The 17311-nt window shown below is 37.1% G+C and overlaps 2 protein-coding genes across 2 annotated transcripts; both read right to left on the bottom strand.

Moving 5' to 3' along the window:
* Positions 1-336: 336 nt before the first annotated feature.
* On the bottom strand, positions 337-10532 carry LOC309478275 (transmembrane gamma-carboxyglutamic acid protein 3-like). The gene is made up of 4 exons (XM_082141862.1): positions 10465-10532; positions 9664-9709; positions 8214-8374; positions 337-3807 (listed from the first exon to the last, which is right to left on the bottom strand). The coding sequence occupies exons 1-4, from the start codon at positions 10528-10530 to the stop codon at positions 3262-3264; spliced, it is 819 nt and encodes a 272-aa protein (XP_081997988.1). The 5' UTR covers positions 10531-10532; the 3' UTR covers positions 337-3261.
* Positions 10533-13173: 2641 nt separating this feature from the next.
* Positions 13174-15459, bottom strand: ripply1 (ripply transcriptional repressor 1). The gene is made up of 4 exons (XM_082141533.1): positions 15307-15459; positions 15076-15154; positions 14218-14291; positions 13174-13836 (listed from the first exon to the last, which is right to left on the bottom strand). Exons 1-4 carry the CDS (start codon positions 15372-15374, stop codon positions 13632-13634), a joined length of 426 nt encoding a protein of 141 aa, XP_081997659.1. The 5' UTR covers positions 15375-15459; the 3' UTR covers positions 13174-13631.
* Between the last annotated feature and the right edge of the window lie 1852 nt (positions 15460-17311).

Below are 17311 nucleotides of genomic sequence, written 5' to 3'. Positions count from 1 at the left end.
AAAAAAATTATAAAAAAGAATCACAAAAACAAGATAAAAAAAATTATGTAAAACTAATTTAAATATGAATACAAACTTTAATAGTCTCTCAATGATGCTAAAATAACACTTTTTTTCAAATCACATCTGTTTGATTAAGCAGATACATTTACTGTAAACTTAATTAAATGATGCATGTATGATGTTTGTGACAAAAACCATATTTTTAAACCATAACCATTTTTAAAACATGTCAATCTCATTGGAAGCTCTGTTAACATGCATGTGGGTCAAATCTTTAAAGAAAAAGACAGATTTGTTATGGAAGACTCCAAAGGCTTTAAAAAAAAAAAAATGTTTAAGTCAATGGTCTCTTAAACAACTAAAGCCTAATTAAAAACACTAGACAACAAGAAATTGTACTTTTATTTTGGTGAGATAGTTAATGGATGAATTAATGCTTTAAACAAAACACAAAGCACTCATGAATAAAAGTGAGCTCACAGAGCTGTATTCGAATTTCCCCCAATTCAAGCTTAAATATGAAATATGAATATGAAATGCTTCCAAAGTAATAATAATAATAAAAAATAAAACTAGATTCATGCATCAGTTTACCATTTACGCAATTGACGTTTGTACGCAACAGATCTGATTATATGTATTGTATATTCACACAAATGGATATTCAAGTATATTATATCCATTTGGTTTAGAAATTGCCATGATGACTAAGATGGAGGACATTTGACACAAGACATACACAAATGTACAATTTTATCATATAATTATGAATTACAATACCAGTAGTGCTTATGTTAATCAAATGTGTTTAAATTGAAATGCAAAATTAGTGTAACCAGCACAAACAGATCTAAGATAATCAGAGCCACAGTGGAAAAATATACATAAATGATAAAAAAAAGAAAGAAAAAATGCATATATGATTGAAAAATCATGCAGTTTGGCTTGAAGAACAACAATGGTGCATTATGTTTTGGTTTTGGATATAACATATATATTTAGCATATAAAGCCAAGCCCGTGGCTCCTGTGGCACATTCTTACTAGCGCAAACGCTAGACAGAAACATGACTTCTGGCAACAGGCATACATATACGAACACCTTTACACAACACACACACACACACACACACACACACTCCCTGACACATTTCTTCACGCGTACAGTTCTCTCTTGGTCTAAAATAAACACAAAGATAAACCACACTTGACATTATCTTCAGTTCTTGCTACCTCTTACATAGCGTTGTTCATTAGAAACCTGTTGCTTCATACGCCATCGTAACGTTCAGCCATAACTTACAACTCATTGCCCACCTCTCAACGCTTGTCATCCACTGTAGTGAGCTGTCTATGCTATTCTCTTATCGGCCTGAAACTGATCTGCAGTCTGTGCCAGCCATTATCAAAGCCGTCTACTGAGCTGGGTGCTCCATCAGCGTAAAAGACAGCCTGTCAGGGCATCATGGGATTGATTGTTGCGGCTGGAGTAAGAGGCCCAGGAGACATCAGCCGAGCCTCAAGCCAAGTAAGCAGTTTGCAATTCGTCCATTTTAAATGAGGAGAAGCAAGGTCAAACCTCACTTCCCCAGTGCATCCTTCCAATACTGTGCTTATGTCCAATCCATTCGGTCTACTGTTTGGATGAAAGCGTTTGGTCATGCTAAAGTCTGAACCCTTTTTGAAATTAGCAGTTTATAATAATACAGTGTTTTCAGCACAATTATATTAAGGCTCCATTAGTTTTAGTGCTTCGCCCAACAACCCACTGACCTACTTGTAATGTCGCTTTTCCATTTATATTGGATTGATACATTGATATTCCCATCACAACACTAAAGGTGCAGTCACATTGGCGAAATTCCGAATTACATGGATTTCTATTGAAATAACTGGATATTGCCCACAAAAATTCATCAAACAACAGTAAATGTGACCGTACCTTAAGCCCAATATCCCATTCACTCAAAGTTGGCAGTGTGAGAGATTATTTACAAATTTACTGCAATGGCAGCAGTTCATTGGCTTAAACCTGAGCTGGAAAACATGATTCAGCTGCATGTTTGGTTGACTAGGTAGAGCACAAGCAGTGTGTACAGAGATATAGTGATGAGGAGGGAAAACAAGCAGTGAGAACACGCAGCATTATAGTACAGTATAGCACCTGGGGATGTCAAAAGCCACAGAAAGCTTTGTACAAAATCACACAGTTTTTACGCTGTTATAAAAAAAGAGTAATAAAACACCTTGTAAACAGTCTGAGAATGACGGGGAGAACAACAAAAACAAGAAATTGAGGGCCTGGAATGTTGTATCATCCAATGATTGGACCCCAAACACAGGTTTTTTAGTTTGAGTTTTTGTGCATTTGTGTCTTGGGAGAGAGTGATTGTGTGAGCACAGCGTTTGAGGTAAAATCTCTCGATAACCGTAAAACCACAAGCAGCCTAGCAGACGATTTGATTGACTATTCTTCTTGTTTCTAAGGCCTAGTTCCACACACAGTCCATGTGAATTTCTGTGTATGTGTCTGTAAACAATCAAATTGTGTGCATACGCGAGAGTGCATCTTCCACGAAACGGCGTGACCGTAACATATACATGATTTGGATGTTGTGTTTTGCATTTGTTTTGTTCCCGTCAGCGTTACAATTTACACGTGAGAGTGTATTACTAATTCTGACGTTGGTATGGATTAGAGATACTGCTGGTATAAGATTTCACAGGGCTTAGTATACTTAGTAGTGTAAGGGAATCTATGAAATCACGACTTTATAAACACAAGACGCACACATTCTAGAAATATTCGGTGTGTCTGAACATTCCTACGATACACCAATTCGATTTGGCACATCATGAACAATCCTTTCGTTTCCTAGCAGGCTCTGAAGCTTGACGCCCGACGCGAGCGCAACTTGCCGACTCTCGGTGAGGGATATATCTCTTCTTCGCTTACATCTGTACATTTTCTTTCTGAAGTGCAGCTGCTGCTGTCGTGCGTTGTGGAGTGAGCGGTTGAAGTAGATGTGAAGAGGGTGAGAAGATTGTACGAGTGTGAAGGCAGGACTCTTTTGAGACTTGAAAAACAACCACGTTTAACCAGTGCAGTCCACAAACCGATCAACGACACAAGGCGACCGTCAAATACATAGCCTGCGCGCTCTGTTCAGAGTAAGAGACACATTAGGATAAGTGCTTGGGAACCAGTGCATCCCTAACATTTGGTTACCGCTATATGTGTCCTTGTTTATGAAAGCTCTCACTTTTCTAGCACAATCTCCTCATATTTGGGCGGAGGATCGCTGTAGGGGGCTGTGGTCTCATCGCTGCTGCTCTCTAAGTGGCCGGTGACTTCCTCGTAGGATGGCGGCGGGGTCGCACCGGACAGATGGGAGGCTACGGACAAGGACGAATCTTGTACGTACAGGGAGCGATTGTTCTGCGAATGGCCGGCGTGATGATGGGCGTCTTGTGCGGTGACTGAAGCCCCGCCTCTTTCGGCGCCGCTGACCACCACGCTGGGCCTGTCATTGGCGTGAGAGTTCTCTGAGTGCGCGGGAGGCTCGCGGTGCACCAGGATGCGTGGGAGGCTGCGGGCGTTCCGGTTGGCCAGATAGCGGTTCTGGGTGTAGGCCGGACGCCGGCGCGTGGCTTTCTGCAGTTGACAGCGCCAGAGGAGGAAGAGCGCGATGATGATGAGAAGGGCCAAGCCCAGAAGGGGCACCACCATGTACACTGTGTCCGAGCGCTCCGAATCGGCATTGCTGTTCACTGTGTAGATGCTGCGGTTTTTCCAGAACTCCATCTATGAATGAAGGGATAGCCACTTTTACACATTATTAAATTGCAGTGGCCTTCTGTGTTTTATACATTTATAGCATTCACACACCACCACCAGAACGCCATTAAAACTCAATCAGATGTCATTTGCTTTAACCAAATGTGCCTCAGTAAAGTTTGAAAAAATAGCAGAGCAAAATTTCAATTTGACAAAATTTTTTCTATAAAAACAACCACAGTAGACTGTTTCTTAAGGATGACACATTTTTACATCCCAGGGTCTACAACTAACAGATTTACATGTTTTCTTTTGTTATATTGTTTTACCCTTGTCACAGACTGAGACTTATAACTGTAAACTATAAAAATGTGTTTATCTAATCAAAGATTTCTTATTCATTGGGGGTTTTTTTTTACACAGTTGTGGCATCTTTTCCACCATTTTTTTTACATTATTATTATTATTTTTTACGTCCACTTTTTCAGTGGACTTGGTTCCGATATTTTCCTAAGACTTGAGTTTTTTTTTTTAAACGCTTTGTTTAAGAGTTATAAGCCATAAACCATTGTTTTTTATCAAATAAATGCAGCCTTGGTGAGCAGAAGATACTTCTTTTAAAAACATGAAAAAATCTTACTGACCCCAAACTTTTGAACGGTAGTGTATATATATATATATATATATATATATATATATATATATATATATATATATATATATATATTAGTGCTTTCAAATCGATTAATTGCGATTAATCGCATCTAACATAAAAGTTTGTGTTTACATAATATATATGTGTGTATATAAATTATTATATTTATATATAAAAAATATGTCTTGTGTATAATGTATAAATATGAATGAATGAATGAGGCATTTATATAGTGCTTTCATATGTACTACTGTACACCCAAAGCGCTTTACAATCATATCAGGGGATCTCTCCTCAACCACCACCAGTGTGCAGCATTCACTTGGATGATGCGACGGCAGCCACAGTACAACGGCGCCAGTGCGCTCACCACACACCAGCTATAGGTGGAGAGAGGAGAGAGAGTGATAGAGCCAATTCAATGGAAGGGGATTATTAGGAGGCCATGATTGGTAAGGGCCAATGTGTGGAATGTGGCCAGGGTTACAGCCCTACTCTTTACGAGAAATGCCATGGAATTTTTAATGACCACAGAGAGTCAGGACCTATATACTCCACCTAAATAAAATATACCTAAATATACTGTATACACACACACATATATATATATATACACACAGACACGCACACACCCATACAGACATATACAGTGTATAGTATATAAATATAATAATATATATACACACATAATCACAAACTTTTATGTATCGTGATTAATCGATTTGATGGGTCTATACATACATATATATGGATGGATGGATGGATGGATAGATAGAGATAAATATTAAAGTAGTTTGAGAGTGTAGTTAGACTGACTATTGCGTAATTTGCAGTGGAGAGTAGGCAGTTCTTTTGGCTTGATTTTTTTGTTGCGGTGGAGATTTCTCTGCATAAATCATGGGTAATGTACTTTGACACCAGAAATTCCACTGTTGTACACAATTATTTTAAAAAGTTGAAATAATGCAGGCTGATGACTTCAATAAAACCATCGATTTATATCTCACAGCAAGTATATCTTATGATTTATTCGTTTTTGTTAAAAAACTATTTCACTACGGAGGAAATTAATGGGATTTTTACTCCTGGAACCCAAATGCTGGACTCTATTTTGGCCTTAAGCTAAAAGATAGTGTACTTGTTTACCAAGGAGACAACAGACTCAATGAAGACGTGAAGAAAACAAACACCATATATTGCGGAAAATATTTCTAAATCATCATTTCCAATCAAACTGTAAATTTGTGAAATTTAAAAAAAAAGTAAAATATGACTTACTTTTGTATATTTAGCATTTAGCATGTATTGTGAAAAGCACTATACGAATAACTGTGAATAAAATGCTAGCTATGAAATTAGTCCTACCTAGATTTGGCCATTTTATTCCAAAAATGTTTAAAGGAACACTCCACCGTTTTTTGAAATAGGGCTTATTCACCTTCTTTCCTACATTTAGATAGGTGGGCAAATGCATTTTTGTCTCAGTGCATGCATTGTTTTAGTTTTACAGGGTCGGCGCTAGCTTAGCTTAGCATAATGAATAGAATCCTTTGTTGCCAGCTAGCATGTCCTGAGTAAAAGTGATATAAAAAAATTTAAAAACCCACCTAATTACTTCTTGTGGCCTGCGTATTCACAACAAGTACAAATAGCGATGCAGATTAACACTAGACGATTTCCTATGCAGATATTGACTTGGGACTATATTAGGGGGAAGCACAGGTGAAGCACTGCTACTTGGGCGCAGAGATATCACGCCCAAGTAGCAGTGCTTCGCCTGTGCTTCCCCCTAATATAGTCCTTAATATATAAGTCAATATCTGCCTAGGAAATCGCCTAGTTTTAATCTGCATCACTATTTGTACTTGTTGTGAATACGCAGGCCACAAGAAGTAATTAGGTGGGTTTTTAAAAAAATGTTATATCACTTTTACTCAGGACATGCTAGCTGGCAACAAAGGATTCCATTCATTGTGCTAAGCTAAGCTAGCGCCGACCCTGTAAAACTAAAACAATGCATGCACTGAGACAAAAATGCATTTGCCCACCTATCTAAATGTAGGAAAGAAAGTGAATAAGCCCTATTTCAAAAAACGGTGGAGTGTTCCTTTAAAATATCATTTACATTTACTTTCCATCACAGAATGCCATTAAAAACAAAGTAATTTAAGATGAAAGAAGTGATGGAAATGGAACTAAGGGTACGTTTACAGTAAAGTAAAGTTTTTTTCTTTTTACAGAAGACAACATTATCAAAACGATCCCCATTCACACGGATCTGCGAAAACGACTAATAACGCTGTATTATGCATGCCAGACAAGTAGTTGGCGATGTCACTTTGTATAGAAAGACTAGCGCCTGTGCACATACGCATTATTTTACCACAGTGCACTCGAGCCGAACGCACATGCCTATAGCAACAAATTACATATCATTTATCATTTTTTGTCTGATTGTAATTCTACGGATGTTAATCTTGATAATACTGAATTTTTTGTTGCAACAAATTGCATCTTCACAAAGCCAGAAACATTCACTGTAATCCCAATTTTAGAATGTTCTCCTCTGATAGAAAGTCCCTTTTTACTTCCTTTAAAGGTGCAATGCGCAAGTCTCTGAGTTTTTGCAGAACTATGCCCCCTCTGGCGACAAGCGAAACTGCAACCAGAGGTGTGCACGCTCATTCCGTCCCGAATCCCTCTTATTTATTTTACTGTACAGGATTATAGAGGCAATCGCAGTGATCAGAGAAGGGCTCATTCAGCCCATCAGGCAATTGTTTAAGCATGTATGGGTTAGAAAAACGGGTATTTTTAACATGAAATGTTACGCATTGCACCTTTAAGAACATGTCAAAACCTTTGAACACAAAGGCTTCGAAAACATATATCATCATCAGTCTGATGTATGGAACCTTTCATTTTTCATGATGACAAAATGTTATGTGTTGATTTGTGTAATTCTTATAACCACTTGTGATTATGTCCGTATGCCCCCCACCCCCCCTTTTTTTTTCTTACTGTTAATATCTGTATCCTTATATTTGCAAAAACACATAATAGCCTACGTATGTGCATGACATCACCGTTTTCACAGATTCGCGGTTTTGTAGTTTACACAGAGATGATAAGGGTGTCGTTTTCAAAAGTTTGCATTTTTTTAGGCCACCAAAACGCCGTTGTCGTGTAAATGAACGGCCAAAACGCATAAAAAGTCTTCTGTTTTTAGTTAAAAATGGTGTCGTGTATGGACCGTACACAGGGGCCATCCCTGCGAAATGTTCATGACTTTCTAAAAAAAAGAGAGGCAAAAGTGTGTTTTACGTTTCAGTTAAGTGAGTTTTTTTTTTAAATCCACAGGGCCAAAAGTGCCAATAGTAATACCTAATAAAACACCCACTTATAATAGATCTGTAAGTCATGTTGGCCTCAAGTAAACAAAGTGACATAATTGCATTGACTCCAAAGAACTGTGCGACAGGCTCAAATTCTACGCCAGCAGATTTCTTATGTAAAATCCTCCAAACATCGCAAGTCCTTGTTCACACACAACCATAATAAAGCATTATCTCAGCCAGCAAATTGCCAGAACTGATTTGCTGGCATTTCGACAACAGGGCTCTGAAAGGACAATCTGTATGTGTGAAAGCACCTATCAGAACAATGGTACAATAGACTTGCAATATTGTTAACTTGCATGGCAAACCAAAAAAAAACACAAAAATAAACACAGGAAATTGAATTGTTTAAAGCTTTTGCTAGTAGAGACAGTATTTACCGTTTGCTCCTTATTTTCAAACACTTCATTGGCCTCCTCAAAGCTGCAGCTCTCTTCGGCACATTCCCTCTCAATGTTGCCCGGCCGGAGCTCCTCCAGGAAACCATTATCCCGTGGAAAACGTTTGAGGAGAGAGTTTGCATCCTTGCCATCTAGAAACGCTGAGAGATTAAAAGACATCTGTATGTTTTAGCTACTGGGAGCAAAGGTGTTTCTCTGTTTGTTCTGTTGTGTATATGTAGTTTACGTAAGTTTTCAAGTTCATGCCTTTGCCGATGGATAAGGCTCGTCAAATACATCAAATCTAAACGGTTTTATGCTGTTCTCATTAAATGTGCAATTACTTAAAGAAAAAAAATAAATTTTTTGCCATTATTCTAAGAATGATTTTCTATCTATTAATCATTCCATTCATTTTCCATCAATCAAACAGTCCTACATACAACACCAGAGAGAAGCCTATCATTTTTACCAGTAGATTCAGTTATGACATTATAATGAAACATTATGAGGTCAAACTAAATTAATGAAACATATGCACAGATGAATTGTTCACAATACAACATGATAAACCTGCATCTAGAAAACAGAATTTTCAGTAACACTTTAGTTTAGGGTCCAATTCTCACTATTAACTAGTTGCTTATTAGCATGCATATTACTAGGATATTGGGTGTTTATTAATACTAATAAAGCACATATTAATGCCTTATTCTGCATGATGTAATATTCTACATCCATTAATCCTTCCCAATACCTAAGCTTAACAACTACCTTACTGACTATTAATAAGCAGTAATTAGGAGTTTACTGAGGCAAAATGTCATAGTTAATAGTTAGTTAACAGTGAGAATTGGATCCTAAAGTGTGACTGAATTTTCATTTTATGGCGACTTCTATTACCTAGATTAATATGCATCAATTTGTAATATGGGTCAATGCTGAAAAGAGTACAGCAGGGCTTCAGAAGAGCAACAGGAACCCAAAGAACTTTGACACACCATCTATTACATCAAGGTTTTGTGTCATTTCACAATTTAACTGAATGTTCTGTTCTTGACGCCTGGGAAAGTTCCTGAGGAAAACATTTTTTTTTTTTTATCATGGAACAAAATTCCTGTTCAAAAATATAGTCCTAACCATATCCCTACCCCTAAACCTATCCCCTACCCATACGTTATCCCTAAAATCAGAGGGAAATGACAGGTGAATAACACTGATAGAAGCACCTAACCCTGGTTGTAAACCTAAACTTGACATAAACTGTAAACTTGTCCCTCAAATCTGATTGGTTGATTGGACTGTTGTTCCAGGATCAACATCTTTGAACATGTTGCACTTGTTGAAATCAGGTTTTTGCTCAAGGGCTACTGGGCTATTTTTAGATCAGACCAATCTGAATGGACCTTATCAGTGTTTCAAGATGAAGTTGTTGAAATCTGGCACTTACCTGCTGCCATACTACCACAAGAGAACTCAATCTGAAGTATTTTTACCTGGGCAGAAGAAAAGATGCATTTAAAGCGTTGAAAAAAGTTATCTTACGTGCATACCTGTTGTTATTCATCATAATTACGGCATAGGCTTTACTCACAATATTCTAAAATGTCACATAAACATAAGACTGCTCTCTGATGAGCTCACTAAATAAATCTATAAGCTCTTGCATCTAAAGATGTGCTGATGGGGGAGGGAGAAGGGGCGGGGGAGGAGGTTCCCATAGTAACGGAGCGGGTAGATAGAGAGATGCGCGAGCTAAATTTATATCACTCGTGCTCGAGCTCACTCCTTAACGAATTAATTTAATTCGAAAGTTACTATCGCTTTGTCATGCGAAACATATCAGCCCAACGTAATTTCACCTTTAACGTTGTCTTGAAAACGCGTCAAATAAAAAAAATATAATACACGACTAAGAGAAATGCAAAGCATACTTAAAATGCTAGATGTAAAATAGATTTTCTTTTATTTAAAAGTGCAAAGGTTTTAATGAAAATATTGACTAAGCAATTCGCTGTAATCACAGCCATTACTAAAGCCATTGTTAAAAGCAAATAGCTTTCTTAAAAGCAAATAAAATATTAATAAGAGACACATATTCAATTTGACTGACTATAGTCCTTAGATGGGATCTCTGTGTGATTGAAGAGATTTATTTATAGCGATATTTTTAGTTGCCATGGAACGAAAGAAAATAACGTGTAGATTTGTAACTCGGGAGGGGGAGACGCAAAATAATAATAAAGCCTACCTTCCAGGCTGTAGCAATTGCTAGTCCATTCCATCCCTGTTTCCAACGAGGGAGCAGCACACACATGAGTCATGGATGCCCTTTGATTGACATGCGGATGGGCCAATAGGAGTCACGGATTCCCCCTGATTGTCCAATGAAATTCCATTGTTGATATTGTACACGCAAAGTCATACTTCTAAACTGGGTAGTGTAGTCTGTGCGCACGAATACAGTCCTCCGAAATAGTTTCAAGAAACCGTTGCGTAATTTTGCATAGACATTAATGTTTTATTCTTATCGTCATGAACGCGGAGGGCAAACAAGTGATATTTTAATTAGAGAAAGAGCATGATATCGGGATAGAGCCAAGACTCAGGGGTCCCTGTTGATGCCACGCCTTGTATTAAAAGACAGCATTACCCATAATGCCGAACCGCCCTTCTTTAACTCTAGCCAGATGGAGCCGTGTATGGCAGGCTGAATTGGCATATAAAACTATGGTTTGACTATCCATTAATATATTTTAGATAGTTAAAAATGTTCCCACAAGGTGGGAGTGTTGTTTCGTATTATAGCTAGAGAACTGTGATGGTGAAATCCTGCTGTTTTCAGTGATGAGCACCAGTCCATTAATATTATTAATTTTTAATTATGGCAAATTTCAGAAGACCCAGTCACAAAGCTAAATGCAGATACAGAAAGAACTTCCGAGTCAAAAATCAATTGAGATATCCATAATTAAATTGTAGATTTCTTTAAATGAGTTTTAACTAGGAAGAATTCCACTTCACGGTATTTATTATTAAGTTTTATTATTAAAAAATGCAATTCAAGGTATCTAGGCCTAATTGTAATTAGACTAGTAATACATTACTTTGAGATATCTAAAAATGTATTATGATATCTTTAATGATGAAGAATTAAAGTTTTCTTAAATTTGAATTATGACTAACAAAGTTAGAGATATCTCGAGTTATAATTTTTAACTAGTGGTAATTCAATTAGATATCTCTAATTTAAATATCACTAGTAAAATTGTAATTTGAGATATCTCTCATTAGAATTATGCCTAGTACAAAATCAATTATAGATATCTTTAATTACAATTTCTACTAATCAAAACTCATTTGTAGATATCAGAAAAATATTTTTCAATGGAAGCATGGTCAAAATAACATTGTAGATATCTTCAGTCCATATTATGACTAGTCAAAATTGCAGAATAGATATCTGGAATTGAAATTTGGACTAGTCAAAACTAAATTGTGACTAGAAAAGCCAGGGGTATTTAATTCTAAAACGACTTACCATTCTAGTACAAAATCAATTATATCTTTAATTACAATTTCTACTAGTCAAGACTTATTTAGATATCAGAAAATATTTTTTCAAAGGAAGTCAATGGAGTAATATGACCAGTCAAAATAGCATCTCGAATGTACGTACATTATGACTATTCAAAATAACATTGTGGATATCTTCAAAGCATATCTTTATTCCAATTACGACGAGTCAAAATTGTAGAATAGATACCTGGAATTGGAATTTTGACAAGTAAAAACTAAATTACGACTGGTAGAACCAGGGGTATTAAATGCTAAAACAGCTTGCCACAGCAGATTTTTGTAATATCTTTATGTCACAAGGCTGCAAAATGACATTTAAACTCACCTTTCAATGTAACAACCAATTTGGGCTGACCTTCCTAAATGTCCACCAAACTTTTGAAGTTTTCAGTAACTAAATGATGTATATTAGAAATTTTGTTCTGAATCTTAATTCTGTTAGACTGCTTTCCTCGAAGATAAGAGAGCGAAGGTTTTACTTTAAAGTACATTTTAAATCATTATGTTTGTCATGTCATCTTTTGTGCTTTAAAGTATTTGATGCGTTGACTAACATACTAAAGCACTTGATTAAAATTGTTACCGTAGTCTGTTATTTGAAAGTTAATATATTTTAATTGTAGTAAATTGCAAATTCATCATTACTAATGTACTACAAATATATTTAAAGACATGCAATACAAGTTTCAAAAAAGGACATTAAAGTAGCCTATGTTTCAGTTTATCATAAATGATTGTCAGTTCAGCATGTATACTTAAGCCATATTTCAAAGACATAATAAACTATAAAACGTTTTCATTTAATTGTAAATAACATGCAATTAAGTGTCAGAAAACATTACATTCAGTTTGCACTTAAGTGTATTCCTTTAAAGTAAATTATTTCTGTAATTAATACTAATTTTAAAATATTCTAATGGTATGTCATTCTATAACACTTTTTAATGGAATTATTATTATTCAATAAGCACTTTTTGGCAGGTCTTGAAAAAGATTTGTCAGGGGAAATGAAAGCTAGAAAACAGATGTTTAGTTTATAGAGAACAAACATATTGTCTGCAACCGTGGCTTTTTGATACTGTGTCCTCCTAATAAACTGCCTTTTTCTCCTATCTATTCTTAGATAAAGCAGAGCCATCAAGTAAGGTCTCTGTTGACTCTAGGACTTTACAGGAAGAGTCCAATCTTGAACATCAGACATTCTTAGGAGGACATTGTCATTGCGGACAGTGCCCTTTATCAAACCTCTTTTGTTTGAAACATGGACAAACAGCAGAGCCCCTTCTAGTCAACAGATAGTGTCAGAGAACATCAAAGCACGCGAGCGAGTTCAAAAGAGAGACCTATCTGAAGCACAGATCCCAAACAGACAAGGTTTGCACTCATTTAAATAGATTTTATTATTATATTCGAAAGTACAAAAGTAGAAAAATATGCCATAAATACATATATACATTAAAGTACATGAATCATAAGTTAAGGATGGGTAATAGAATACAAATAGAATTTTATATACAAAAGAAGGTAAGAATCCTGAGATCGATCTAAAACAACAATTCCCAATGTGGGAATGCATTTTCTCTGTTCCTAACAGGAAATACATTTATGCAAGCCTCTGCATTCGTGTAACTAGTGTTTCCTGCACAAAACAATCAGTAAAATCATTCTGCTTGTGCTTTAGATGCTCGTAAGACAGGACCATGTCCATGCACTGAATTATTGATGGCACGACTTCTCTAATAGAGCGCGATGTGGCGTTATCCAGTGTCTATGTTAAATTTATGAACTTTCCCTCAGCGTAAAGTCACATTTGCAGAGACGGCGGGTGAGGTCGAACTCTCAGTTGTAATTGGTGAAGTGACCGTTAAGTTTAAGACACTCCTCGTCGTCGCTGTCTTCATCTTCATCACAGCTGTCCTCCTCCTCATCCTCGCTGTCTGACTCATCGTAGAAGTTAATGGTGGCCTGCACTGGGAAATTTCGGAGCAGGGACTCGCCATCGCTGAAGAGGTAGTCGAAGGATTTCGATCTGGGCCAGTACAGCCTAATGTGTGAAGAAATAAATTGGTAAATACACTGGAAAAAATATTGTTTCACTTTTAAAAATTGCTTACATTTAATAACAAAGAAGCTGTTTTATATCAGCTATATAAAGCTTCTTTTTTTTTTATAATTTATACACGATTCAACTAATTTGCCAGTTTAATGCAATTTAAGTTGAAATTACTTAAACATCTAAGTTGATTACTTAAATATTTAAGGCAGCAATTTTATTTACAGTGAAACTACGCAAACAGAGCAAGGAAATGCATTTTTCAGCATGGTAAAATAAGCCTTATTTGGAACAGATTAGGGTTTTAGGGCTAAAAGAAAATCGTGTTACAAAACAAAACCATTGCTCAAGCAAAATGAAATGTGCACTGACCTGACAGGGTGCTGGAAAGATTGCATCTTGCCATCTGTTGTAGTGTTACTGGGCACTTCTGGCCTGGAGTAAGGCTGGAAAGAGTGAGAAAAGACGTGTAAGACCACATGCACAAAAACACAACTCAAACAATGCTTCCTGTCCAGTGTTTATGAGGTGATATCACTGCCAGCTTCGTGGGTGTATAACACCCTGGGCAGGATGCGAAAGCTGTGACATGGAGGGTGTCAGGCTTAAGTGTTTGTGGGAAACTGGCTCCAACTCCCTTTCCCAAACCTAGCAAGAGGTGTCTGCTTAAATCTTGGCAAGCGAGTTAGCGCTTGCTCTCTGGGAGCTGTTTTCCCCTACACCTCGTCGCTGGGCACAGACTCAGTGTTCACACTCAGACAGTGGTGCCATATGGCTGAGTGTCTCAGTGCTAGAACTGCTCTCAGTTTGCCTTTGCAATGGCTCTGTGGCAATGAAACAGCTCCACGGTCGCACCTTCTGCTGTGCCTAATGCTCACCACATGCCTGTCTGTCACCTTAAAGCTACCTGATGCTGCTTTCAAAAAAAACTGTACATGGCACCATGCAAAAAACATGTAACCTGATGTTATCACAATATTTTGAGTTTATTTATTAAACCAATCTCCTTTATTGTATTAACTCAAAGTTTTAATTTCAATGAACTCAAAATGTTAAGGCAACCAGGCAGCTAACTTACTTTTTTAGGTTAAACCAACAATCTTTTTTTTACAGCGTAATAAATAGCACTGTGGTGGCAGGAATTCATTACGGTACCGTGTGTTTAATAACATTCCTAAACAGATGGAAATTCCATTGAAATATTAGGATTGCAGTGGTGGAAAAACTTACACAAGCCAGCTTGGTTTTCCGGCATTCAGTTTGAGCATCTTTTCTGGTCACGAGCCACGGTCTCCACAGGGAAGCTGGGCTGTGGATCGAATATGATAGTGATATTTTAGCTGTGCATTTAACAGTCAACTTTTCAATTAAGAATAGAACAAAACAGAATAGAATAGAATAGAATAGAATAGAATAGAATAGAATAGAATAGAATAGAATAGAATAGAATAGAATGCTCACCTGCTGGACTGCTGGATCTTAGTGTTCATAGTATTGGAAAGAGGAGCGGCAAAGCACACGGAATTCATCTTTCTCTTTCTCTCTTTTTCTTGGCGATAGTCCCAAATAGTCCTGTTTTTGGAAGATCTCCGAGCGATGTGCGCCGTGGATGAGTCGAAGTGAATGGATGAAGGAGATTCGCTCTCGGGGTTTATATGGAGCTGGTGATGCAGGGGCGGGGCTGGGCGATGGTGCCGCTGATGCCAAATGATCGGAGGTTGTTTTGAGAGGGGGTTTGGTGCTGTTTGCCAAATGATTGGGATAGAGACTGCTATGGACATTTTGGTGTGAAGACTTCTCCAGTTGTATAAACAGTGCGCCCCAGCGTGAGGGTGAGAAATCTGGTACCGTGAGGTTATTGCAACAACACGGAGGGGCAAACTTGCACACCATCTGCGAGAAAGACGACGGGGGGCGACACAGGACTGCGACCATATATAATAGCTATAGTTAGTTAGGTTTCGTGGCTACATTAAATTAAGGAGTAGGCTATACGCAGTAGTGATCAAAAGATCAAAAAGTGTGTCCTATCCTTGCTGTAGAGTAGCCTAGACTATTCCCCAGAATATGGAAATACAACCTAGATTAATTTTAAAATCTTTTTAATTTTTTTGTTGACATAAGATTGTATTAAAAATATATATTTTTGGGGGTCAGGCTGTTATTAAAATTATGTAGGCCTATACAATTCCATCAATAAATACAATAGGCCTACTGCCCCCAAGTTATTGAACTGCTAGCCTACTTTATTTTGTTAGGTAGGGCCTAACCCTGTTACCATTTTGATTTATAGCAACCTATATAGCAGATATTAGGCCTATATAGCAACCGTTTGATTACTAAAAACTAAACGTTAGAACTAATAAATGCATAGGCAATTAGGCTATAGGTCTAACAATTTATTTTTATTTTTAGTTTGTAGATAGTAGACCTACAACGCAATTTATTAACACTCAAATTCATCCTTTAAATCATAGAGTACGTGTTATTATAAATAAAGAACAAATCTTTATTTTAAAATGAACCTTTAAAAGTAGCCTATACAGGCTATATTTTGATTTTCTAATGACCCGTCTCTGCTGTCTGTTGATTCTTTAATTACTGCATTCGACAGCTGATCTGAAAACAGCTCTTACCTTAAACACTTGCAGGAGTCATCAAAAGCTGAAGAACTGAAGCCGATCCGCGGTCAGTCCGAGCGCGTCTCGCGCTGTTTGTCTAAAAGCACGCGTTCACACTTCAGCCCGTTAAGAGGGGTGCAAAATATCTCACTAAAGCGAATTTAATGAGGTCCTAATAGGGGCTTGATGGACTTCGTCGCTCCATTTGGAGGAGCAAATTTGCGAGTCTGCGTCACTCCGACCTCCTATAGAGCCAGCAAACTGACCCGCGTCAGGCAAAAGGCACAAATGGACAACGCAAGATAGCGACGAGCTATTGCTTAAACATACTGTTGAGATTACAGATAATGCGATTCAATCAATTAACGGGTGTGTTTTCGTTCACTTTACTAATCTAATTAGTAAAAGGGGTGAAGGGCAAACGCCGTCTTGCATATAGCCTAGATGATACAAAGTTAATTCCTTCAAAGTCATTATGAAAGGCTATAGGCCTATATTGTAAATAGCATTGGCTAGCTACTGAGTGTAATAATGGCTACATTAGATTATACAAATGAAATAGCGATGGATGGATGGATAGATTGATGGACAATAGATGGATAGATTGATGTACGATAGATAGATAGATAGATAGATAGATAGATAGATAGATAGATAGATAGATAGATAGATGGATAGATAGATAGATATATGGGTGGGTGGCTAAATAGATAGATAGATGGATGATGGATAGATAGATGGTGGATAGATATATATGGATGGGTATATATATATATATATAGATATATATATGGATGGATCGATAGATATATGGATGGATAGATAGATAGATAGATAGATAGATA

Source organism: Leuciscus leuciscus, assembly GCF_965113295.1.
Source record: "Leuciscus leuciscus genome assembly, chromosome: 16".
NCBI classification, from domain to species: Eukaryota; Metazoa; Chordata; class Actinopteri; order Cypriniformes; family Leuciscidae; genus Leuciscus; species Leuciscus leuciscus.
The sequence above is the reverse complement of the archived record's forward strand: the minus strand, read 5'-3'. Positions and strand labels throughout refer to the sequence as shown.

Excerpts from the sequence above, each read along its gene's own strand:
- LOC309478275 (XM_082141862.1), bottom strand. The coding sequence starts at position 10,530 with ATGTGTGTGCTGCTCCCTCGTTGGAAACAGGGATGGAATGGACTAGCA. Across the intron at positions 8,375-9,663 it reads TTGTGGTAGTATGGCAGCAG|CGTTTCTAGATGGCAAGGAT; the intron begins GTAAGTGCCAGA and ends TTAATCTCTCAG. Across the intron at positions 3,808-8,213 it reads TTGAAAATAAGGAGCAAACG|ATGGAGTTCTGGAAAAACCG; the intron begins GTAAATACTGTC and ends CTTCATTCATAG.
- ripply1 (XM_082141533.1), bottom strand. The coding sequence starts at position 15,374 with ATGAATTCCGTGTGCTTTGCCGCTCCTCTTTCCAATACTATGAACACT. Across the intron at positions 15,155-15,306 it reads AAGATCCAGCAGTCCAGCAG|CCCAGCTTCCCTGTGGAGAC; the intron begins GTGAGCATTCTA and ends TTCGATCCACAG. Across the intron at positions 14,292-15,075 it reads GGAAAACCAAGCTGGCTTGT|CCTTACTCCAGGCCAGAAGT; the intron begins GTAAGTTTTTCC and ends CACTCTTTCCAG.